Genomic DNA, 27,824 nt, shown 5'->3' with positions numbered 1-27,824 from the left:
AACTCCTAATGGTTTCGTTTACTGATGATAACACAATTTGTCGCTTCAGGTCGTTGGCACCTCAGCGAATCTCACACTCAAGGTGACTACCGAGTCAGCAGGGCGCTACTACTGCAAAGCAATAGTTTCGGGATTCCCAGAGATTGGTGCCGAGGCTACGATTTTCGTAAAGCGTGCTCCGATTATCACGTCGCATAAGGTGCAATTTGGTGCTGTGGGAAGTCGTGCAAAAATCGATTGTGTAGCATTCAGTGTACCCAAAGCGGAACAGATTCTTTGGTCATTCGATGGCAAAGTGATTAATATGAGCACCGCCGATCCGGATATTTACATATTCGAGGAACATCATTTGCCGGAAGGTGTCCGTGCAGCGCTTATAATTAAAGAGAGCCGCTCCAGTCATTATGGACGTTACAATTGTACAGTTATGAACTCATATGGCAGCGATTCCTTGCTCATTAATTTGAAACCCGAACGTAAGTTCATCGAATTGAAATGACTTTATATGCTGTTCTATATACAAATTCTTCCATCCCTGTTTTAGCTGGTTCTGTACCAATTCTGCTTGTCGTAATGGGCTCACTCTCTTCGGTAGCTATCATTATTATGATCGTGATGCTGGTGATAGTTTATATGAAGCGGAATAATAAGAAACCCATGCCGGCGGATGTCATACCAGAGGCATCGCGTGGTGGCGACAAACTGTCCGATTTGAAGCATGAACTGCGGAGTAAGGCGTATGATGTGGATTACTCAGAAGCAGGCTCCGATGGCTTGGCGATCAATTTGACGCATACACCAATGCCGGATGTGCAGATGAAGGGCGCCACGTTGGGTGTACCACTGGCGGGGCCCGTGAAATTGGATGACAGGTGAGCACAAAACATTTTATTTGTGTTATGAGTTTCTAATAATTTTAATATATTTTCCTCATTCGCAGATTTTCCGGTGAATTTAGCTATACCCGCCAATGTCATATCAAAAACTTAAAAAATCAAGACTACAAAGAGACTGTAAACGGCTATACCCCATATTTCGAGTATGCGCTCGACTATAGTCCACCCACAGAGGGAAGCAAACCTGGCAGTGCTGCTGCCAACAACGCCAACAAGTCCCAATCAAGCACAATCAACTCGGCCACCTTGCCGCATTACACAAATCCCGTTACAACCACTGGTAATCTTAGCTTGCCACGCAATCGCAACGATATGCAGCAACAGCCGCAGCAGAGCACCGCTCAAATGGGCAATGGATTCCTTGGTAAGTAGAACTAATAAATTGGTATTTTGCTTGACCCACTAACAGGATGACTTCATTTTTGGGTTTAGCTGGTCAATCGCTTCTCCAAAACGGCATAGATAGTCGCTTCAGCGCTATCTACGGTAATCCATACCTGCGCTCAAACTCATCACTGCTGCCGCCGTTGCCACCGCCAAGCACGGCAAATCCTGCCGCCACACCTGCGCCACCACCCTACCAACGTCACCATCACCATCCCAGCCATCAACATGCGAACACAAATGGCGGTATCGGCATCAATGCGTTTAAGAACTTTAGCGCTGTAACGGGTGGTATCGGTATCGGAGGCAATAGCACCAATGGCGCTGGCAGCGTTAGTGGAAGCAGTTCCAATTTGACTGCCAGCAGCAACACACTTGCGGCGATGACACCACTCACACAAGCCGCACCTATTTCCACCGCAACACCTGTGACGACTACGACGCCGATGGCAGTAGCGGTGGCGGTGGCGCAAAGTCCCTCCGGCCAATTCATACTACCAACGAATGGCAAATCTAAGAGTGGTGCATTGGCCACACATGTCTAAAAGAAAGTTTAGGCGCTTGCGCCAATCACGGCACATTTAACGCACGTACACTGCACCCTGTATACAATTTGAAGCACCTTGTACTTTAGTCGCGCACGCTATCCAATCGCAGCAGCAGCTAGAAACACTCGTCCTTAAACGTCAATGCTACGCACACGCTCATGCCTATGTACATACATACATACATATATACGTAGTATAAATGCATACTTATATGTATGGGTATTTATACCGTTGCAAAACATTCTTATCTGTACGAATGTGTGTGTGTTGTATCTGCAAGTATATACATATATACATATATCTCAAAAGTAATTATTTAAGACAATTTACGGGTCGGGAAGCTGTGAGTAACTGGCCCGCCATATCATTAGCGTATTTGTAGAATAAATTTTTAAAAGTAATCGTAAACTTACGTATTGTAAATCGCTACCAACTGATAAAGCTAGCAGAGATTTTAGTCAATTAGCGAAAATTGTAAATTTTTAACCACAAATATCAGACAGAAAGGGGATGTTTTAATCGATAAATAAAGCAAACGGGTTATAAAAGGAACCGAAAATGTAACAAAATAAAATAAAATGAAAGAAACCAAAATGAAATGAAATAAAATAAAAGTGGCTATAAAAAATAAAAATAGGAACCATGCATAAATAAAAATAAAAGGAGAAGAAAAAGAAATTAAATAAAAAGAAATGAAATAAATTGAAAAAATATATCAAAACATAATGAAAAACTGAAACCATATAAATTAAATTAAAAAATAAATATATATGAAAATAAAGACAAATAAAAATAAAATTAAATTTAAAAAAAATGTAAAAAAATGAAATAAACAAAAAATATAATAAAATAAATGAAATTAAATAAAATAAAATGGGAGACAAAATATAAAAATATGACTTTAACTAAAAATATAAAAAGAGTTAAATGTTTTAAAATGTGAAAATTAATTAAAATAAAAACCCCAACACTAAATTAAATAAAATAAAACACAATAAAAAACTAAATTTAATTCCTAATGAAATGAAATATGAAATATAAATATTAAGTAAAACGAAATACAAATACGAGTATAATGTAAATCAGAATAAAATATAAAAAGAAACGAAATAAACTATAAAATAAAATAAACCAAAATAATATAAAATAAAACTTATAAAAATAAATTTATAAAATAAGAAATGAATTAAACGAAGGAAAAAGGAATTAAAAAAAAAATTAAAACAAACCAAATAAAATAAACCAAAATAATATATATTAAAATGAAGTAAAAATTAAAATAAAGTGAAATAGAATAAAATAAATAAAAAAGGTAAAATAAAGTAATATAAAAAATAAGTTAAGTAAAATAAAAGAGATAAAATTAAATATACAAATACGAGTATAAATATAAATCAAAATAAAATATACAAAGAAACTAAATAAACTATAAAATAAAATAAACCAAAATAATATAAAATAAAATTTATAAAAATAATAGCAAAATAAAATAAAAAGAAATGAATTACCATAAGCCAAGTAAAAAAAAGTAAAATGAAATAAAAAAAATTAAAACAAAATAAAATAAAATAAACCAAAATAATATAAAATTAATTAAAAACTGAAATAAAGTGAAATAGAATAAAATATACAATATAAAAAAGGTAAAATAAAGTAATATAAAAAAAATAAGTTAAGTAAAATAAAAAAGATAAAATTAAATACAAATACGAGTATAAATATAAATCAAAATAAAATATAAAAAGAAACGAAATAAACTATAAAATAAAATAAACCAAAATAATATAAAATAAAATTTATAAAAATAATAGCAAAATAAAATAAAAAGAAATGAATTACCATAAAACAAGTAAAATAAAGTAAAAGGAAATAAAGAAATGTAAAACAAAATAAAATAAAATAAAGTAAAATAATATAAAATGAAGTAAAAATTAAAATAAAGTGAAATAGAATAAAATAAATAAAAAAGGTAACATAAAGTAATCTATACTATAAAGGTGAATGTCTGTACGTTGTCCGCGCATCACTACGAAACGACAACACCAAATGACGGCAACATTTTTATACATTCATATTTTCACCCAATGAAGGTTATAGGCATGATTCAATTATTAAAGGTTTGCTCACTTATGACATTAGAATTCTGACACTCCCTTACAAAAGGTCGCATTTAAAAAGGATGAAGAAAATGGAAATATTAAATAACTTTTTGCTTAAAATGGTAGTAAAATAGTCCTTTTTTAGTTAAATTATAAAAAAACATAAAGTATAAACGGAAATTGCCAAGTATGATATTAAAGAAAAATGGTTTAACTTAAAGCCAGAATTATATTTTGTGAACTAATTTTTAAATTCAAAACTGATCAGATACTTCGTGATTACCTAAGTATTATGACCTTGAATTCTATCATAGAAGAAGCGAATCCATCATGAATTTGGTTGACTAAAAACAAACTTTGAACATACTCACGGCGCTTTACTTTACCATGCCTTGCCCACGTAAGTTTGGAGTTTTGACCACCCAGTCAATAATATTCTTACATTCATAAATACTTAACAAACTACCTGCACTTATTTAAACTAATTATTATTATATCGACGGCAATTGCCGTAGTCGAATAGTTTGCTGCGTGACTACCATTTGGAAGTGCAAGGATTCAAAGCCCCGGTCATGAAACACCAAACGATAGGAAATGTTGTTTGTAATAGCGGCCGCTCTTCGGCGGGCAATGGCAAACCTCCGAGTGTATTTCTGCCATAAAAAACTCCTCATAAAAATCATCTACCATCCGGAATCTATGATTAATTACATATTGCTAAATGAGCTCTTGTTGGTAACTTATGTATTTTTAAAGTAACCTAGTAGGTACTTTCCCAACCTTTATTTGAAAGGCATCTGGCTCAAATTGTCAAAAACGTTCATCTTACACGTTCATTGCCCCATGCGCCATCATATCCTGTTTTAAGCTGTATGTCAGGATGTTTTCCATAACGTTTTGGTTATGGATATACCGAGCAAGTTCTTGTGTTAAAAAACCCTTTTCAAAGCACAATTTTTTTACTACAAATTTTACTTTTCTTCCACTTTTGATAAAAATTTCTAGAGTTAGCAACCCAGTGTCTTGCTAAGGGAGCCGATTTGTCAAGAGGAAATGAGAAAGCTGCTTACTGAGCAAACCTTTTATTATTGAATCATGGGTTACAGGCATGTTTTTATGATGGAACTCCCTTCCCACAGCCCCCAAGCCGCGCCACCACTCTCATTAGTCACTAATAATCGAATATTTGCTTAAATTTAATCTAAAAAATCTTAGTTTTTCCTATTTTCCACTATTTATAGCACACTCTAGACTTCATAATCCGCATAAGCTGTTCAACTATGACCCAAATGCAAAGTTCAAAAATGGTTTGAGAATTAATAAAAATAATTTTGCTTCATATTTTTATGATTGGTTGTTTTGATTTTATTCAACGAGGCATAGCAACGGATGCCGGGTATTGTAATATTATGGTTATTAATAAAAAATTATTTTTTATGAAATTATTGTTTATAATTCTTTTATATACATATCCTAAATCCCTCAAAACTACTCCTACGCGAACGGGGCCGCGGGTTAAAGCTATGAAGTAAAGTATGAAATAAAAATAAGTTAAGTAAAATAAAAGAGATAAAATTAAATACAAATACGAGTATAAATATAAATCAAAATAAAATATAAAATAAAACTAAAATAAAATAAACCAAAATAATATAAAAAATAAAAACCATAAAATAAAGTAAAATGAAATAAAATAAAGCTAAAATAAAATAAAAAAATTGAATAAAATAAAATAATATGAAATGAGATAAATAAAGTGACAGAAAAATATTATATCCCCTTGATAAAAGCCACAACAATGAACAATGAAATTATCATCGTATACTCATATCAGAAGAAAATTATAAAATTTTACGTCCCAGATAAAAGATCCCGGATCTTATTTTGAGAGATAAACAGACGAAAATTTAATTCTTAACGTATTGTGATTATTAGCATTAATTATCTATGAAATAAAAAAAGAAATCAATGTCAATGAATAAAGGAAACAAATATGAGCGTCAATCCTAGTGTTAATGGCTACGAAAAATTACTGTACCAATTTATTAAAAAGTTATATGAACATAGAATAACTACTTAGAAGTGTGAATTGTGTGTATGGTAGTGGAGGCATAGAGCGAATCAGTGGTGTAAATAATTTAATCTAAGCATTTAAACAAATTGCGAAAAATGCCTGTAGTTAGTTCCATGTAAAAATCAAGCAACAAGTTTTATAATTCTAAATTATCTAAGATGAAGTAAAATTGAAGCGATTAACAGATAGTTCAATGACGATTAAATTAGCAAATAGTTCAATTATGTAACAAATATTCATTTATTTTACAAGATGAGAGTGCAAAAAAATTATAAAAAAAAACTATGCTTGGCATGACTGGCACAAAAATGCGCGAAATGATATTAATTTTAAATAGAGAAACTACTAACTGATGACAGACATGTCTGCATGTGCTTTTAAATTATTTGAATGTAAAGCCAATAAAAAATAGAGAACTTGAAAAGATAAAAAAGTATTAAATACAATTAGAAAAAATGATACATGTAAATAGAAAAGTTGCGAGTATATATGGATTTTTTTGCAGTGGTTAGTTAATGAAATAACGGCATATTCAGGTCGCTGAAACATTTTTCGTTTCTTTTGTTTTTCAAGTCGAAAATAATTCTAATGCAATATTTATTTTTTTTTAATGCAAAATTTTATGGCGAGTTTACTTTAAATACCCATTTATTTAATTTTTCCCTCAAATAAAAAAAAAAAAACAACTACACTGAACAAACAACTAATCGCTGCAAGCTACGTCCCTTCGTGTGAAGAAATAAAAATGCTGCCTTATGATTCCTTCTATTCTCATTTATACGAACTGTGTTCGTATTTCTAAATTTCTGCAATCGTGTCATTAATTTTATTTATTGCATATCAACGTTTTATTGAGTATTTTAATTATAACTGTAAAAGAGTAAGCTAAGCAAAAATGGAAAATGTGAAATATTTGTTATTACTTACAAACGTATTTGCTTTATATGTATGCATAAGTAGGTGAGATGAATGAATGAATAATTAAAATAATTAATTTAAATTAAATAATTAAATAAGCCAAGAATGAAATTTACTTAAGCGCAAAAGATGCATACGAATTAAAAAAAAAATAAAATAAAATAAATAAAAATTTCGTGAATGTTTTAATTCTTAAAATTTACCAAAAGTTAGAGTTCTATAATTATATATATATATATAATTGGCCTTTTTGGGTGTTTGTCCGAGCTCCTCCTTCTATTTGTGGTGTGCGTCTTGATGTTGTTCCACAAATGGAGGGGCCTACAGTTTCAAGCCGACTCCGAACGGCAAATATTTTTATGAGGAGCTTTTTCATGACAGAAACGCACTCGGAGGTTTGCCATTTTCTGCCTAGGGGCGATTTTTTCTTTTTCTATTACTTGATGTTCATGTATGGAGATTCGAACCTACGTTCTCTCCAAATTCCGAATGGTAGTCACGCACCAGCCCATTCGGCTACGGCAGACATACGTTAATTCATATATGAATTTTGGATATTGCTTGTGCCATATCATCCCAAGCCCAATGAATTGTTTTGGTTGGGTCTTCCAACTTTTTAATCTGCCACTCAGAAAGTATTTACTGACGCTGGATTTGAATTTATTCAGTTTCACAAGCCGTTCCTTAAAGTGGACGATTTCTTTTGAAGTGAAAACTTCTTTAGAATCGTTGGGAGTGATTTGAGACTCGATGAAACGAAAAAGCGGCACTCTTGGCTACGAAGCGTTATATGTTGATATACGTATATGTGTGTGGCTGCGTAGTGCTGAGCCACGCTAGTATCGTGAGTATTGTAGTATGTATACTACACTGCCTATTACTTGCTTTGGTGTTTAGTTCAAGCGTCATACGTATGCATGTTTGTATGTATGCTAGTACGTATGTGTGCGCGCCTGCGTATTACGGAGCCACGGTGAGCGAGAAGGCATTATGTATACCTATACTACACTACCTAATACTTGCTTAGACCAAGCGTCCTACGAATGTTTGTGTGTATGTTAGTACGTATGTGTAATATATGCGTTACGACGCTCATAATAGCAACCGCGTGTGCTGTATTGCGTCCGTATTTTTATATTCGTAAATATTTTCATTTTTAAATGTTTACCGTAATTATGCCGAAAAATAATGCAGAAAAGTGTCGTGAATATCGACAGAAAAAAACAACAATTGACACGGTATTTCAAAGATATGTTGAGAACATCGAAACCAAAGCATTTGTATCATATTTTAGCTATCATAAGCCACTCGTATCATTTGTTGAAATTGAAAACATTGAGGATGAATAATAATAAAATGAAGAAAATAAAATATGAACTTTATAGCAATATTATAATATAATGAACCTATAAGTATCCCGCTCCTAATGCTGCTTTCGTCTCATTCTCTCTCAGTTTGTTTTACGGAAGGTTTCACTTCTATCGCGTCTAACCGTTAGACTGGTATTTTTATTTTTTTCTTTAAATAAAAGTATATTACAATTTTAAAATAAAAAGTAGAAGCGTCAAGTGAAGTATGTTCCAGCTCGGGCTCATTCCAGCAATGCAAAGTTTCGATAGACATCGGAAGAGCTTCACTAAGCAACTACGCCCTCTTCCTATCTGGCCCGACCGTGAAATCCGTTGCCGAAAAGTGATACATGCAAGTTTTTCGCCTGGTTTCAATGAAGTGCCGCGCGATTTTACCCAATCGTTTCTTTTCATTTTGACTTGTACAACATTAATTGAAAGCGATAAGATTAGCTTCCTCTTCTTATTTGGCTTTACAATCGTTTCTTCGCCAATTGTCTATGTCCTTTACGATGTTCCCCGAGCTCCTTGTATCAAGTCCACACAGGAACTTCTGGTGCTTCCATAGCATTTGTAGGTCTCTAGTCGAAAGATCTTTTCATGGTAACAACAACATCCATAAGACTTTGCGCACAAGAATGGCCGAACTTTTATAAAAATTTGCTTTCCTGGGCATTCTCCATGATCTGACGAACTGTGAAAATCTGGTCAATGTTCTTATGAAGCCTGAAATTCCCGACTATGGGACCAAATATGCCTTCTTTGTCCATCCTATCGTGAAAACCATCAAGCACAATTTTAGTGTTATAGCGCGAACAGCGCTCGTATGTTTCTTCCAACAACTCATAGAAGCATTATTTGGTCTCATTGTAATTATTTTCCTTCGGGACGTGTGTCCAAATCAAAGTTATTGTATGTTTTTGAATTTAGTATGAATTTTAAATTTAGTAGGCGTTAAATGCCCCATCCACGCATTTACTCTACTTCGGTGATGTCAAACTTATACAGGGTGGGCCATATAGCGTTTGCTTTTTGAACCACCTATTTTTTTGAGAATGGTGACACAAATGACATGTCAAATGTGTTCATAATTTACTTAAAGGTTTGACATTTACGAAATGGGACGCTATACGCTTGAACAAAATTGGGAAATATTGAAAACTTATTTCCAAAGTGGTGAGTCTTCTTCTTCTTTTCTGATTTTCACATCGGTGGCTACGTCAATAAGCAAAATTGTCGGATTTGTGGCTCAGAAAATCCCCACGTTACTGTAGAGAAGCAAATGCATCCACAACGAGTCACTGTTTGGTGCGGTTTTTGGTCTGGCGGCATCATCGAGCCTTTTTTTTCGAAAATGAGCGAGGAGCCGCGGTTACAGTAAATGGCGAGCGTTACCGTGACATGCTCAACGAGTTGTTTCCAAAAATTGAAGATATCAATTGGCCGCCTCGGAGCTGTGGTTTAAGCCCGTTGGACTATTTTTTGTGGGGAGCCGTTAAGGACAAATGCTATGCGAACGATCTAGAGACGATTGATACTTTAAAACACGAAATCGAAGTTGCGATTCATGAAATTGGAAATGTGTTTAAAAATTGGGTTGATCGAATGGCCTACTCTAAAGCCAGTCGTGGCAGTCATTTGAACGATATTATTTTTCATTCATAAATGACAATGTTCAATCTTCGAAATAAAAAAAAAATGTTTGAAAAAATATTGATTGGTTTTTTTTTTATAGCCGATTCAAAAAGCAAATTTTACATGGCCCACCCTGTATTTAACAATGATATCCACGAGTTGACTAGAGGCACCTGGACATTCCTAAGAGAGCATAACCGTAAATCGTAAACCTTTTTCCATTTGCTGAGGTCGTCAATGTATAAAATCTGTATGAGAAACTGAATATTTTCCATTATGGGTTGAACTATTTTTAACTTAATCTATTTTTGATTAGTGTGCAAGGGCCGTCGAGAGAAAACTATTGGCTCTGACTTTCCTCTAGTTTACTGCAATAAAAAAAAGCCACATTCTGACCATATGAGCTTTATAGTTTAGATCGTCAACAATGAGGCTAAATTTGTTGCATCCCTCTTATCTTCTATAAACAACAAATCACCCATTCCCTTGCTGGATATTCATCCGCACACCATGGCTGAAAATTTGTCAAATCGTTCTACATAGTGAAAGATAACCGCTTCTCAATATGCTGTGCAGAGAGCAAAGGCTTCCTTCGAGCAACTCGCAAAGTACAATTGCACTTTTGCAAAACTTGGCAGACCGTTTCAAGAGAAACTTCGACCACATACTCATCCGTAAGCTCACTAGCAAGATTTCTTGTCGAAATCTGAGGGCTTGTGACTCCTTTTTTTAACAAAATTTGTTCTCGCAGTCAAATACTTCTGATCTTCTATAGGGTGATTTTTTAGCTATTATCTTTTTAAACAGTTGGTGTAAACAGTTGGCGCACGTTTCGTGTTTTGTTTCACTGTCAAACAACTTCAGTTTGGTCTATAATTTAACCATGAATCGTTTTACAAACGAACAACGCTTGCAAATTATTGAATTTTATTATAAAAATGCGTGTTCTGGTAAGAAAGTTTAAGATCCACTTTTTTATCGAAGAATTGTGTTCACCGACGAAGCTCATTTTTCGATCAATGGGTACGTAAATAAGCAGAATTGTCGATTTTGGAGTGAAGATCAGCCAGAAGAATTGCAAGAGATACCAATGTATCCGGAAAAGGTCACAGCTTGGTGCGGTTTATGGCCTGGAGGTATCATTGGACCCTACTTCTTCAAAGATACTGCGAATCGTAACGTAACTGTGAATGGTGAGCGCTACCGTGAAATGATATCCAACTTTTTTTTGCCCAAAATGCAAGAGCTTGACTTGCATGACACGTGGTTTCAGCAAGACGGTGCCACATGCCACACAGCACACGTAACAATGGACTTGTTGAGAGGCGAGTTCGGTGAACATTTTATTTCACGTTCGGGACCTGTCAATTGGCCACCCAGATCGTGCGATATAACGCCTTTAAACTATTTTTTGAGGGGCTATGTTAAAGCTCATGTCTATTCAGACACGCCTTCTTCATTTAACGCATTGGAAGACAACATTAAAGCATTTATATGTGAGATATCGGCCGAAACATTGGAAAGAATATTCCAAAATTGGACTAAGCGGATGGACCATTTGAAGCGCAGTCGCGGTCAACATTTGCATGAAATAATCTTCGAACATTAAATTATATGGACTGTACTATCGATTTAAATAAAAATTGCATGGATTTTGCTGAATTTCACGTGCGTTTTTTTTTGAAAAACTTTCCTTTAGCTCTTAAAAAATAACCTTTTACTTGCAGATTTTGGCTTCAGCCTATTTTCATTTTTTGCCGGTTAAATACAACATTTTTGATATCTGATGCACACTTTTTCCTATTGTTAAGGGTGTTCAGATTGGAGGTACCTTTTCAAAATTTTTTTTTGGCAGATCACGTGTGACTACTGTCAAACTAATTACATAACTTTTTTCAGTATTATTGACATTTCATCATGGCAGGACTTACGCCTCAACAACGTTTACAAATCGTGCAATTGTATTACGAAAATCAACGCTCTTTGAAAAGTGTTCAACGCACGCTCAGGCCAACTAATGGTGTACATGCGATGAGGCCTATTTTTGCTTAATAGCTACGTCAATAAGCAAAATTGCCGTATTTGGGCTGAAAAGCTTTCCGAAGCCCTTCAAGAACACCCATTACATATATTGAAAACAACCGTCTTGTGCATCCTATGGGCTGGAGGAATAATCAACCCATATTTTTCAAAGACGAGGCTGGCGCCAATGTAACAGAGAATGGCGAACGCTGCCGCGCCATGATAAAGGGCTTTTTGATGCCAGAAATTGAAGCTCGTGATTTCCACAACATTTGGTTCCCACAAGACCAGCTTCGATGAGGCATTGGAATCCAACATTACTAAAGCTATTCACAAGATACCGACAGAAGGCCTCTGGCGAGTCATTCAAAATTAGTGTTCACGGATGGCTGAGTCACGGCGTCGTTGCGGCCAATATTTAAGAGTGATTATCTTTAAAAATAAAGGTATCTTTAAAGTAAAGGTGATTCTACACAAAAATAATAAAGGTTGCCGAATCAATTTGAATTTTCGTTTTTTTTTATATTTCAATTTAAAATGTGATACCTCTAAATTTATCACCCTTTATAATTATAATAGACCGTCACATCAAACTATCCAGGAGGTTTTGCGTTCTCTATAATTTACGTACGATTTAATATTTTGATCAACAAATTACTTTTTATTTTATGATTATTTGATTAATGAATAACGGGGGAGTGGCAACTCAGTGGGACATATCGAGTCATCTTAGCAAATGTCACAGTTCAGGATAATCAGCTTTACTTAGATCACTCTAACGACTGACCGACTAACCAAACATATAGAATTAGTGATGACAGCTCGGCCTCTCCTGACAGAAACTCGTTCCGACTTAAGCAGCGTGTTGCCCATCATCATCGTGGTTACCATTATCATCAATTTGAGGACATAAGGCACACCATGGCTTCATCTGGTCTGCTGTTGCAATTGTACTGCACTTTCTTTGCGAGCGTTGCATACCGTCAATATCTTCGATGACATATCGGTGGAATCGTAGGGCTTTCTTGACAATGTATGGGCCCTTGTACAATACCTTGGCTGGAGTTTTCGCGATTCGCCTGTACTTGGTGGTGGAGCTTTTGTGAGGGCCAAAGACCCTTGCTCATATGGCACTGGTGTTCTATGTCTAGCGTTGAATCCAACTCTAGCTGTTTCGATGTTACGAATTGCTTCACTACGTCGCCCGTTCGTATGTAGTTGCTCATCGTCCGTCTGCAGTGCTGCCAATATCTTATTTGGTTTCAGTGAACTACCAATATCTAAAGCACGTCTTCTAATTCCCATGACTCTGCATCTACCATCATCAAATCCAATACGCGCTGATGTTTTCCCGTGACAGACAACCTCACCACCAGGGCAACCAATTAACTTTTCATGACACTCAATGAGACATAAACCGCACTTTTATGTAATCGACCGCTTCAACAAAGATTTGCTGCTGCCCGAATCAATGAGCGCATTACACTTCAACTCGGGTACACTTGGTTGGTTGGTTTAAGGGTGACCCCGCATCGGAGTGCCAAATAGACCGCAAGTTGGGTCCGTTGTGTTGCCCTAGAGCTCATTATGTTATATGATTTCCCCACCTAACCGAGATTTTTATTGTAGATTTTGGTCAAAGATATTAATTCGTTTCGAGAATTTGATGAGAGATTCGATTTTCAGGTTCGAGAGTACTGAAAGATTGTCAATTGTTGGAGAGCCTAGAAGAGCGAGTCGACTTCTGGCCGGGACAACTGCACAGCAGATGTCTGCTCGATACTTCCTCATCTTCGTCCTCGCAGTATCTGCACAGGTTTTGAGGAACCCCGAGCCGACGTGCGTGAGTGCCCAAAAGGCAGTGGCCGGTGATAAGAGATATTATATGCCTTAGTTCGTGTTTCGAAAGACTTATAAGGGTTTTTGTCTGTTTCAGATTATAGGATGGCCAGATTTGTCTGGTCGTAACGCAAGTAGTTTCCACTCGCCACCTCCGATCAGCAATGCTCGGGTACACTTACGACTGTAATTTCTTTAAACAATTCTACGCACTCATTTTTATCAGCAATTTTATTTATTAATGCCTCACTTTCAACACATTCCTCATTTGCTATCTGATGTACGCGGTCTCCCTGCTTTGCCTGAACTTTTCTTTTGGGCTGCCCACAATTTCTGGCAAAGTGCCCTCTTTCTCTGCAATTGTGGCAAATTGGTCCACTTTCACTTTTATTTGCATAAGTTTTATTCACATCACCTAAAACATGCGATGCCTGCTGAGTCGTGGTTCTTTGTAGCAAGTCGGCGCATTTCGCAAACTTCATTGCACTTAATGTTTTCCGCAAATTATCATCGGGTAATCCATTGACAATATACCTGACTATCGAACTATCATCGATATTATCCAGACGGCCTATCGCTAACATTTTATAATAGAATTCTACTAATGTCTCACCTTTATTTATTTTCGTGTTCAATATTCGTATGTGAGTGTCCGCCGAATTTCTCACATTCGGAAAGTCCGTCAAAAATGCTACCACAATTTCATTCCACTCCCGAAACGCTGGTTGAGCATCAGGCCATCGCTTAGTAACCCCTCCCAGCCTACTGAGAACAGCTAAAATTACAAGTGTATCTTCCCACTGATACACTACTCTCAACTGTTCAACTCTCTCGATGAATTGTATTGATGAATAAGTATTGTCAATAGGGTTGAACATTTAGCCCCTGGTCCGCTCCAGCATGCTTGTCCAGCAGGCTTATATGTGTGAGTGTCGGGCGCTCGACGCTAATATTTAAAATTTTTGATTTTCATCATGCAAAAGCCGACAATAAGTATGTGTGACACGAAGCAAGTACGAGTGTCACCCGACACGCACACATATAAGCCTGCTGGACAAGCATGCTGGAGCGTCACCAGAGGCTAATTGGCAAGATCGCTGCTATATCACTCGGATTACGTGTGTGTATGTTTCTCGTTGTAGAGGAACATCCCTCACCGGCTCTCAAAACTTCTGAATCATACAAAGGCGCTGATCGATTTGAATATCCTAACGGCAGTTCGGGTCCAATGTCTGCTGCTCCTACTGTTTGCTGTGTTGTATGCGCATGAGGAGACGCCACCCTTTCCGTCGGCGTTGATCTTATCTGCAATGGCTTTGTTGTATACTGCGTCATATGTGTCACGTACGGTTGATCCAAAGTTAAATATGATGAAACTGGCTGCTGCGACATCGAATACATACCAGCGTACTGCGCGGTAAGTGGAAAGTGCCGTTCTACTGGCAATGCAAACGAATTATGCAATGCTTGTGACGCCCCCAACCGTTTTCTGGCTTGCTTCAGTTGCCTGTGCTACACTTGCACTCGTTGGCAAATATGGAGCCAATATCGGCATCAGCATTTCTGCATCTACACCATGCAATCTGCTGATTAATTCTGCTTTCGTACCACTCGTATTTAATTGCAGTTGTGCAACACGTCCTTTTACTCTGTTACTGTTAAGTGGTTTGGGTCCATCTCACTTTTGAGTTCTGTCACCACTGACAAATCAGGATAATCAACTTTATTGAGATCACTTTGACGACTGTCCTTTCATTCACATAAAATGAGTTCATATCATAGATAATGTTCATATCCAGGCAAAAGAATGAACTGTTTGAAAAATCGCATGTGCAATGAATAGTAAAGAAATAATGTAAAAGTAATCTACAGAGATGCCAAATATATAGAATTAGTGATGACACAAACAATGCCTAAAATAGATACATATGTAAAAATACTTTTTGCTTCCAGCATGGTTTTATATGTAAGTACGTCACTTGTAGCTCCGCTCATAAGTGAGACTGCGAAAGGATGTATAGGGTGGATTTGGCTAGCACCGATTTGCCGCGTACCTGTTGCTGATGTAAAGAAGAAGAAGGTAAATACAATTTTTTTTTCTCTATTCAAAATTAATCTCGAATACTTCTTTATTTATACAAATCTTCTAATATCTAGAGAAGCCTTTAGACGATCAAAATTTTCGATTTATATTTTAAGAAATATATAAGAAAACGGCTTTCGATTTTTTTTCTCATTTCTCAAAATTAACTTATCTAAACAAATTATAAGAAATAGATAAAAAGAACCATTAAATAAAGATAAATGTTTTTCGAGTAGAAACAAAAGTATTCATACTTGCATTTATCATATTTAAGAAAAGTTTAATAAGTGACCAACTCAGACTAGATTTTTTAGATATCACTTAATGGTTTTCCTAGTAAAAAATACTTATGGGCCCCACACATATGGGCCGAAGGACTTTAGGCCGATTAGCCTATCACACATTTATTAAGATGCCTAGAGGGATTACTGAATGCGCATGCCAGTGGAAGGATTACCAACAAGCTATCACCCTCCCAGCATGCATACAGTAAAGAAAATCAGCGTACACCGATGGCTCAAAGCTCGAGGGTCGGGTTGACGGAGGTATGTATAGGTATATATATTCTGAGCATTTGATCTCCTTCCTTAGCTTTTGCCTTCCCAACTACTTCAGTGTTTTTCTGAATGAAATTATGGCAATAATAAAGGCCCTGACCCTGGAGCAGTGTGATGCAAGACTTGGATATGATATCTACATTTTCACTGATAGCCATGCGGCAATATAATCTCTCACAAAGCACTCAGGAGCCTCTAAGGTAGACATGAAATCCCTAAGCTCTCGTGACAATGGCTGAGTCGTCTCACCTGAAAGTAACATGGGTTCCTGACCATTGCGAAACCAGGGAAACTGGAAAGCAGATGAACTAACCAGACTCACCACCAAACTGATTGATGAGTGCACAATAACATATCCTTATTGAGAAAATTGTGAGAAGCAAACGAACAACTACTGTGGCTGGTTCTCATTTAATTTCATATATCACTTGGTTTTACCGGTTATCGGATTCTCCAGATATTACAAATTTGTATGATCTGCCTCTTATTTTGCCACTTAAAAAAAATTACGAAAAACTTAAAAAATATGTATGTACACTTGCCAGAAAAAGTATCCGTACACAAAGAAATGAAAGCAACATATTAAGAAACTCATTTACAAAAAAAAAAAGAAAAAAAACAAAAAAAAACTTAAACATTTTAAACTTTTATGAGAAATGTTTAGTCTGAAATTTTTCTACAATTTCTTTGCATTTTTTCCTAAGTACATTTTTTAAATTGGTGACTTGTGTTACACAGCAACCAGAGCTTAACATTATATGCCGAATGCTTGGGATCATTATCATGCTGAAACCAGAAATCATCACCAAGCTCCAACTGTTGAATGCTTTGCACCATGCTAGTCTTTAAATATTTCTTGAGTCTATAAAAACCAGTTTGCCAACTGCTTGCGCCGCCATACACCCCCAGACCATCACACCTCCCCCGCCATGCTTCACAGTTGGTGAAAGATATCTTTTTCGAGCGCAGTACCGCTCTTACACCACACCAGTTTTCTTCCTTTAATGCCAAATATGCAATATTTGCTTTCATCCGAAAATACAACACGTTCCAAAATTCTGGAGGCTTGTTAACATATTCGTTTGCAAAATCCATGTGTTTTTTCTGTTGATTTCGGATATGCACGGTTTTCTACGTGCTACTCGTCCTGCCCATCTTTACTTACATAAGTATTTTACGTACAGTATCGTCGTGCAAATGCTTGCCAAAGGAATTTGAAATGTTTTTACATATTGTATTGTAGGATATTTAACTTAATTATAATTATTACTCCTCCACAAAAGTAAACAAATATTTACATAAGAAATTATAGTGGTCTCTCGCAAGGAAGGGGAAATTGAGAGCGCAAAGTAACATTTCATTTCGAGGGGAAGTTACGAATTTTAACTGAATATGATACACTGTGTTTTGTCCGTTGAGTTGTGTTCGATAACAAAATTAGCCATCAGTCCAAATCAAGAGCGCAAGCGTAAATAGAAGAAGCCATGTCAGCTGGCATTGTTTGCACATTTTTTTATTGTCCCAAAAAAAATTACTCTGAAAATTATTATAAATACAGGGTGAACGATATGAAGTGTTACCAACTTTACACTGCTTGTATCTGTAAAACAGCTCATGACATCAACGTCAAAATGGTTCTAATGACAGTTGAATATATTGTTTATAAGCCATCAAAAGCATTTGCTCAGCTTTGTTGATTTTTTTTTTTTTTTGTGATGGAATTCAAACGTAATAGTGTGATTGCGTTATATTTGGCTGGAAAATCACAACCAGCGATTGTTCGTGAGCTCAGTCACCTCAAAGCGAATAAAATGTTTGAGTATCGCACTACAAAACGTTACAACGATACTGGTAGCATTGCAAAACGCTATGGAGGTGGACCAAAAACAACCGCAACAACGTCAGAAATGGTTTGAAAAGTGAAGGCTCGACTTGAACGAAATCCACGTCGAAGTGGAAGAAAAATGGCCAAAGAACTGAAAATATCGCAAAACAGCTTTCGACGCATATTGAAAAATAAGCTCAAGGTCAAGGCTTACAAGTTCCAAAAAGCACACGATCTTTCAGCCCAGCAAAAAAAAGTTCGGTGCGAAAGAGCAAAGGAGTTGTTGCGCTTGCACGAACGTGGCGAACTTCCTAACATTGTGTTTACTGATGAAAAAAATTTGCCAATTGAGCAGTTCATAAACACTCAAAACGATCGTGTTTACTTGGCCGAACGCTCATACGAGAATTTGAGCCTACGTATGGCCACTCGAAGCAATTTCCCATCGCAAGTAATGGTTTGGGCCGCAGTGACCGCTGATGGAGGTTCTCCAATCGTTTTTATCGAGCCTGGTGTCAAAGTGAATGCGACTTATTATCGGGAAAATGTTTTAGAAGCTGCCTTAGAGCCGTGGACACGCAAACATTTCGGTGGTAGACCATGGACGTTCCAACAGGACTCGGCACCGTCTCATAAAGCTCGTGTGAACCAAGAATGGTTAAAAAATCATCAAAATCAAGACGCAAATCCGATGGACTATTCCATCTGGTCCATTTTGGAGAGCAAGGGGAGGACTAAAAAATATGCCAGTATAGATGCGCGGAAAAAAGCGATTATACGAAATCAAAATTGAACACATATTTCATGAATTTGATAAATGTTTCGTAATTTTTCACGTTTGTGTAAATGTAACTTGACCAATTCCATTGCGATTCCATTTACCTCCTTCTCTATATCCAAACAAAATATCTATCAAACAAATAAAATTAAAATTTTCTTTTGAAAAATGCAACCATCAGTATTTTCTTATGACGTTGTCCGTTAAACTATCGTCAGTAAACCGACTTTACAGGCAACCTCTTTTGACGTGATAACGTCTTATAATTCGATTTAACAGGCTGCACGCACGAAAAAATGTGTCGTTACCTTGCTCATTGCCGTTACCTTGCTCATGTGTCGTTACCTTGCTCATTGCATTGAATGAACTGCAAGCGAAAGCGCGGAACGAACGACAAAGCAAACAAAGCAAACGAACGGCAACGTTCGACATCTTGCTCTCTCCTACTTAAGTGAGCGTATATATGTATGTATATGCGCATATGTACATATATAAATTCACGTATTTGTATTTGCATATGCCTTCTTATTGATTATTAATAATTTGATTCACTTGAAGAATTTAAAATAAAACCAAGTTTGTTAATAATACCTGTTGTTTTAATGTTATTATTATTAATTTTTTTATTATATATGAAGGAAAAAATGTATGGTAATATTTACCATATACCTTATAAGATATGTTGTCTATACTAATATTATCAAGAGGAAAACTTTGTTTGTTTGTAATGAATAGGCTCAAAAACTACTGGACCGATTTTAAAAATTCTCTCACCATTCGAAAGCTACATCATCCACGAGTAACATGGATTATATTTTATTTTGGAAATAGGGCTCGAGATATAGGTCAAAACGTGGACCCGGGTAACCTTTGGTTGTGTATGTACAATATGGGTATCAAATGAAAGCTGTTGGTGAATGCTTTATGATATGTTATGTAATGTTATGTTATGTTATGTTATGTTATGTTATGTTATGTTATGTTATGTTATGTTATGTTATGTTGTGTTATGTTATGTTATGTTATGTTATGTTATGTTATGTTATGTTATGTTATGTTATGTTATGTTATGTTATGTTATGTTATGTTATGTTATGTTATGTTATGTTATGTTATGTTATGTTATGTTATGTTATGTTATGTTATGTTATGTTATGTTATGTTATGTTATGTTATGTTATGTTATGTTATGTTATGTTATGTTATGTTATGTTATGTTATGTTATGTTATGTTATGTTATGTTATGTTATGTTATGTTATGTTATGTTATGTTATGTTATGTTATGTTATGTTATGTTATGTTATGTTATGTTATGTTATGTTATGTTATGTTATGTTATGTTATGTTATGTTATGTTATGTTATGTTATGTTATGTTATGTTATGTTAAAGTATATTATGTTATGTTAATGTTAACTCATTCTCTATATCCATACAAAATATCTATCAAACAAAAAAATTAAAATTTTCTTTTGAAAAATGCAACCATTCAATCGGTATTTTTTTATGACGTTATCACGTTAAGGGGGTAAGCTGGTCTAGAGCGCAAAAAATGGGCATATTTTATGAATTTATTTTGACTCAACAAAGGAATCAATCGAAAATCTGTGAAATAGGTTTAATAATATAGCTTTCATGGTACAAATACAAAATTTTTCGTCTGAATTAATTTCAAAATGGCCGCTGTCCAGCAGTTCTCCTAAGGCGCCTTTTTTTCTAGTGGGTCCATTGCCGAAGACGTAAACTCCTTATTTTTTGTCCTGGATCAAAAAATAAAATTTTTTTAGTTTCTATATAACAACAGAAAGAGACGTACGTAGGATTTTTTCGATATTTTGTTTTTTCGCGAAATGGTGCACGTTTGAACAAAAAGTTACAATTTTCACTATAAAGAACGACATAAAATTGTTGATTAAAAAAAAAACTATGTAATATAAATAAAAAATCCTACGTACGTCTCCGGAGAAAGGTATTTCGAATGTATTGTCAAAATTTCGTAAGAATCGGTAAAGATTTGTTCGAGTTATGTCTTCGGCCAGTTTAAAAAAAGTGATTTCGAGAAAAACGCGTTTAAAGTTGTAAGTAGCGTTCGGGGCATACCTGCGAGGCACTGCCGTCGAATGAAAAATTTGGGCATTTAGACATTTTTGCTGGCATCCCTCATTTGGTATATTATTTCTAAGACCCTAAAGCACCTTTTAAGACAAAAAAAAATTTTTCGATTTTTTCAAAATTCTAGACCAGCTTCCCCCCTTAAACTATCGTCAGTAAACCGACTTTACAGACAACCTCTTTTTTTTGTCGTACCTGGATGTAAACTGTCAATTTTCAATGGGCGTAAGACGCGGTTGTTTACAAAAGGCCGGGCTCACAAAAATGAAGTTATTTGTTAACAAAAAGTCCATAGTCAAAAGTCATATGCCTTCACTATGGATAATTTTTACTTGCTCTTGCATTTTCCTCTCTCAATTTATCCGTGATGGAGACGAATGTCTACTCGCAGAAGTTAGGCATGAATGTTACACATTTTTGTGTCATCCAACACTACTAATTTGTAGTTGTAGGAATAAGCCAGTAAGAACAACAGCTGTTCACAAACATTTAAACTTCCAAATTTGCCACATTTCCAAATGGATATAGACCCGCTGAGTTTTTATTCGGCTTAACTTTAACCCATCTTAGTATACTCGTATTTAAATTTGTAGATTCTTGTAAATTCAGTGCTAGCACAGCTTTCAGTTTATTTCAAGCTTTTAACTATCAATGAGAATTGCATGCAGTTTGAATTTAGTCTACGCCACTAAGCCATTTTTTGGGTTTTTAATGTTCGAAAAGCACTAAATCTAATGCGTGAAGCACGAAGTTGGTTGAGACAATACCTTCACAAATCATCGCTGCCATATTTGAAATACAGTAGGTTCTGTTTTTATGCGGCTTTTTTTTATGCGGTTTTGAAATAGTGCGGTTTTTTTTTAAATTACAAAATGCATGTCGACCTATCAGGAATTGTACATATAAACAAGATTCTAAACCAGCTAAGCAAAAACTCATCACAGATTACATCAGAAATGCTAACCCTACAAGTATGGAAGATATATAAAGATATAATTTTCAAAGATACAATATTTTGTTTATGCGATTTTATTTAATTATTTCAGATTCATGCGGTCTATGGAACGTATCTATAGTAATAATATGGGACTAGTGCCCTTTTTTATGCGATTTTATTACATTATTTCAGATTTATGCGGTTTTAGCATTTGAAACGTATCTATAGTTTTACTATAGAACTAGTAGCTTTTTTTATGCTGTTTTTTTTTTATGCTGTTGCTTGCGGAACGTATCTACCGCATAAAAACAGAACCTACTGTATTTCATAAAATTTGTGTCTATGCTGCCAACGCTAACCAAATATTACGCATATAGCGTTTCGATACCTTATACGAATATTCGAAGTTGTGTGTCAAAATAAATATGTGAGCCCAGCTTGAATAAGCTGTAAGCGATAAGCATTCAGTCGATTTTGAAGTTATCTTTTAAGCTATAAACAAAACACAGGGACCCGAATATAATAATAAATGTGAGTAGCCGCTATCAATATTTGAAATTTTGAACCGAAGCCGAACTAAATAATCTTTTTTGCACTGTGAACAATTATGAGTTGATGATGCTATTATTATTGATTTAGAAAAAGCAAAATATTCAATATAAATCCGACTAAACATGCAGAGAGTAGTTTTATATCTTTCATTTTTTTCAAGAATGCATGTTTACTACTTTTTTATATGTTTCAGTAGTTCAAGAATAGATTTCTTTCCTGTCTCGGTAGATTGAATGCATTTTAATTTTTCTAAACATCATTGAAGAATTTTTTTTCTGGTATTTCCCGTTTATCTAACCGCAAATGTGATATCACGTTTTCCGGTTGAATTCATACATTTATTTTCAAAGTTTTTTAAGGGGAATCGCTTAGTCCACGAGCACAAATGTTAAAGTAGTATTTGTTATTCTGATATGTTATATATGGCATATGCATAAAGTGAAAAATTACTCAGTCCCACAGTTTGTGTGTGATAAAAAATATTTCAACTATTTTGCAACATTTTATGTGGGTTTTAAGGAATTTTATCAATAATTTGCCAAGCATTTTTATTCAGAAAAAAAAAATAGTTCCTGCAGTAGAAAATTTATATCAAAACGGAAGTTATGACATATTTACATATATACATGCATACATGAGAATTATTCTCAGACGGAAATAGACGAGAAAGTAAAGATTATGCATAAAAGGCTTTTATATTGAAAAAAAGTGTGTTTTATGTCGCTAAAATTCACTTAAATTATTCGTCTCTCCCTAAATATAAGAATCTACTTTTCTACACGGTAAATAATTGCTCGCAGTACTTATAAAACTTTTTTAAAAACAAAATTTGAAATTTCTAACTGCCCCCTGTGTTTTTCGCGCACACCCAATCGTTCCACACTCATTCCACAGCTTAATGTGGATTTCAAGAGCCAGCCATTTTGAAACGAGTCTCGTTTGGCTATAGCAACTCTGTGCTGGCTGAGCCACATTTCAGGTGTCCATTTCAGTAGTGCTCCCCTTTATGCGTTTTTCAATTCTTACAGCATTTCTCTCACTGCAACGCTCTCTCCAGCCGCATCTGGATTTGTGTTGTGCGCTCTCTCGTTGCTTGTTGGTGGTGGCGCGCAGCTTGTATTGCTTTGTGAGCTCGGCTTGCTAATCGCGCCGCTCATATGAGTTTGTGCCGCGAAGTGAGTAATATTTATGGTTTACGTTTACCGGATGGACGGATGTTGATGATGGCGACGGTTTAAAAAAAATTTAATTTCCAAACTAAAAACCACTTCATTGAATTAAAATTTTACTTAAAACAACAGTGAGAGCTAATTTCGGATGTAAAAACCAATTGAACTATGCAAAACCGGTGCATAAATAGTGCTTGTGTATTCTTGTTGTTTTTGTGCAGAAGAGTGTTTGATGAGAAAAAGCTTGGTGTTGCTACCGGCGGAAGAAGTGCATAAGAACTCAAGAAAGTAGTTTTTTCTTCGAAGGTGTCAACCAATTATGCTGTGAATTTAATGATTTCTGTGCAAGAATATAGTTAAGCAGCCGATTTATGAAAATAAACCACTAAATAAAATACAATTTATTCGTTGCAAAGAGTGAAATGCAGCTGCAACTTATAACCTTCCATTACATCGCGCGAACCAATGACCAAGGCATCAGCTCCGTCGCCAAAGCTAGCGATATGCGTTTTGCTCGTTAAGAGCTCAGTCCCGTATGAATTTAATTAGAACCAAATTCATCCTGTTAAACAATTCATACAGAAAATTCGCGCATAAATAAAAAACAACAACGAGCAATTCACGAAAACGAGGAACATTAAACGAGAATTGATGTAAAAAAATCGCTTAGCTAAGAGAAATCAACAAATTTAAAGTGAAAAATCGCATGGGAAACGAATGTGTAAATTTTTACAGTACACTTAGTGGGCCATTGAGATATCCTTTTTGAAAATAGACGGATAATAAATTGGATTAATTCATATTGGAAGTGTTTACTGTGGCCAAGTCGAACATCCACCAGGTTATGTAAATTTATAGTTGATAAACAAAGCAAATAGCTGAAATCCCAAGAAAGTAATAGTATTGAAAAGCAAATATATGTATTACAACAATAAAATATATGTGTGTAACTTTAAAATGAAAACGAAGGAAATCGGCTCTCTAAATAGTGTAAAAAAATCAACAGAAATGTGTAATGCCGAGTAGCTGGCAAAAATAATTTGCCGGCCAAAATTGCTTATACGAAAATTATACCCTAAACACTTCGAAAGCGTATTTATTTGACTCTCGCGTGTGCATATAAAATATTTCCGAAAAAAAGTGCAGACCACATAAATAAATACATCACCTATAAAAAAATCGCAAACAAACAACTATGTTCTCAAATTTGTGTATTATTTTAAAATTGATATAGGTGTATGTATGTAATTGGAATTTTTAAGATTTTAACAGCCGCTTCAGGGTGGCCTGTGTGCACGTCACATACATACTATACTCCTCCTAATACAAACAATAATCGGCGTGAAAACGGGTGCCAATTGTATTTTTCCGACATCGGATAGCTACTTTCTTCATAAGCGCGACGCCAACGCGCTAGCGCATGCGCTTAAGAGCAACTAAGCTCTTCTAGAGGTGCTAGCAAACTTTGAAATAAAAAGGAAAAACCTAGAAACAATTTTCAACTTTAAAGCCACGTTTAACTGGATTTTCAAAATGTGGCTGTTGATCAACAACTCTTTCCCCAAAGCGGATATATTGTGGATAATATTTCTGGCTAGTATGCTGCTGATTTGTGGATTTATTGACAGCGGAAGAGCGGCGGGTAAGTGTACTATATTTCGTATACATAAACACCTCACATAACTGCCAAAAATTAGCATCACAAATACCTCCAAATGGTTGAACTACCATATATTTTCTAATTGTAAATGACTTCATTTTCTCTATTAAATGTCATACCTACAATGCAATATAGAGATATGCATATATAAAAATATTGGGTTCCACCTCCTTACGGCCTCTTAATTCTAGATACTTTATAATAGATTTTTCCATACATGATCCTTTATGCCAACCAACAAAATTGCATTTTCTTGTTTAATCATCCAACATTCTCTATATCATCATTTTCACCATTTTGTCTCGTTTCATATTTCACTCCCTATATCTCACTTTCCTTCACCTTTCTTCGTTTTAACCTTCCTCTCTATAGTCGCAGGCGTTGCATTTTCTTCGCATTTGCTGCGGTCACCGTTTTCGTTGATTGTTGTTTTTTTTTGTGCTCCTGCTTATTCTGGTTTTGGTCTCACTTCTCTGCAGCGTTCGGTTTGTTTCTTTTCAACCACTAACCACTCGCGCTCACTTCAGTCTCAGTTCACTATTCTCTTAACAATTTATTTAGCCAGTCAACCAGACAGACAGTCAGCCAGCTACTTAGTTAGTCAGTCGTTCGGCCAGCCATTTTGTTTCCGTCTACGGCAGCAAAACTGGATCGAGACTCGTTCAGGATCCTATTGCCTTTTGCCACATACACACATTCGTACAGTGATCCGAGTTGTGTATTCAACGTGCAACGAAATCTGTATCTGAGGGTAAATGCTCGTATCTGTGTGTGCTTGTATATGTGCGTAACTACTGCTAAGAGATTTCAGAGGAATTTCAGTATCTACCAAAAAATCAATCCTAATTGAGTTCTGTGGAATTCGTTCATTAGCAAATTTGTTGATCTTTTGATCTTATTTTCTAAATTAGTTTTTTTTATGTATAAAACTCTTTTTAATTTTCTGTTTGTTCTATAACATTATAAAGAAGTTAATTGTATGCATTTAATATCTCTATGTAAACTTTATAATTATTATTATTATTTATACAATATAACCCTAACTTAATTAGCACACTGGCTACTAACGTGCATCTTATTATTGAGAACTTATTTTATTTATAAGGGAAATATATTTGTGACACTCCAATCGAAGTTCCCAAATAGGAAATACATAGGAAATAATCAAAGCAACAAAGAAATCTAGCGTTAAAAACTTGGCAATAATGAAATTTATATTAGAAGAAATTTTTTTTGATAGAAATACATATATTTTAAAAGAACTCTAAAATAGTATGAACAATTTTAAGAGTAACAATTTATGAAGTGACTAAATTCGGGCAGAGCTGAACTTTATATGTACGAGACGAAATTTAAATCATTGTATGACCACTTCGTTAACGAGAGAACACTCCTTCTCAATACCATTTTTGAAACCTTTACTTAGTAATCAAACTTCTTTCTTTCATAACATAACATACCTATACTGTTTACTCTCTCCCAACGGACACCTATCTTAAGAGAGAACACTTCTTGTCAATACCATTTTTGAAACCTTTATTTAGTAATCAAACTTCTTTCTTTCATAACATAACATACACACCTATACAGTTACTCTCTCCCAACGGACACCTATCTTAAGTGGATTCCTCCCATAAGCGCACACGTTTTTTCGAAACCGGGAAAATCCTTATGGATATTTCAAATTTTTCTTTTTGACAACCCTCCTAAACAGGACGCTTTTTCCCCTCACCAACGATATTTTAGTTCTCTCATGAGCGGACAGCTTACCAACTCTGCCTTAGAGTGGTCAATAGTTGTTTTGTAGTTGTTTCATAGTTCCAACTATTAACCAATTGATCAATGTTCTTGCAGTTTCTCTGGTTGCACTTTGATATTTTTAAATATATAATCAAATGTTAAAGCTTTTGAGTTTTATTATTTTTTATTTATTTATTTATTATTATTATTATTATTATTTGTTTTTTAAATTCTGTAGGGTTTTGGGACAAGGAGAGAGCTTCCAATATTTACACTTATTTTGTAATTTATAAATTATATTGTAGTTATACCTTGGGTTGTTTGCATAAAGTGAATTATCCAATGTAATTAAAAAGGCACACACGATTTTGAACACTTGAATAAATTTTATTAATTTTGAAAAATAGTTGGAGTGAATTTTGAAAATAGCGTATAAAGTCTTTTTTTTCGTATAACATCAACTAACATTTTTCTTTATAGCTTCTTAAAAAAATATATAAAACAAAGAAGGTTACTAATAGGTTATGGCTTTATTAATTTGTTTCTGTCTCTTCTTAAACTTGTTAGATTTAATTATTTAAATTTTGCACTCACTATTGGAGACTCTAGACCAGGTGCATCCTATCTCTGAGTTCGCGAGCGAAAA

General features: G+C 35.0%; 2 protein-coding genes across 2 annotated transcripts in view; both read left to right on the top strand.

Moving 5' to 3' along the window:
- Window positions 1-2,411, top strand: part of LOC129238983 (irregular chiasm C-roughest protein) — a 109,068-nt gene extending 106,657 nt beyond the window's left edge. Inside the window, exons 8-11 of the mRNA XM_054874235.1 lie at window positions 50-476; window positions 545-872; window positions 941-1,260; window positions 1,329-2,411. Coding sequence (XP_054730210.1) covers window positions 50-476; window positions 545-872; window positions 941-1,260; window positions 1,329-1,825 — 1,572 coding nt within the window. The 3' untranslated portion in view covers window positions 1,826-2,411. The remainder of the gene's footprint in view (window positions 1-49; window positions 477-544; window positions 873-940; window positions 1,261-1,328) is intronic.
- A 21,373-nt stretch (window positions 2,412-23,784) lies between these two features.
- The window catches only part of LOC129239259 (neurogenic locus Notch protein), a 210,705-nt gene continuing 206,665 nt past the window's right edge, over window positions 23,785-27,824 (top strand). The window contains exon 1 of the mRNA XM_054874627.1: window positions 23,785-25,420. Coding sequence (XP_054730602.1) covers window positions 25,312-25,420 — 109 coding nt within the window. The 5' untranslated portion in view covers window positions 23,785-25,311. The remainder of the gene's footprint in view (window positions 25,421-27,824) is intronic.

The sequence above is a fragment of the Anastrepha obliqua genome, chromosome 2, assembly GCF_027943255.1.
Source record: "Anastrepha obliqua isolate idAnaObli1 chromosome 2, idAnaObli1_1.0, whole genome shotgun sequence".
In the NCBI taxonomy this organism is placed as follows: Eukaryota; Metazoa; Arthropoda; class Insecta; order Diptera; family Tephritidae; genus Anastrepha; species Anastrepha obliqua.
Note: the sequence above shows the minus strand (reverse complement) of the source record. Positions and strands in the feature narration are given on the sequence as shown.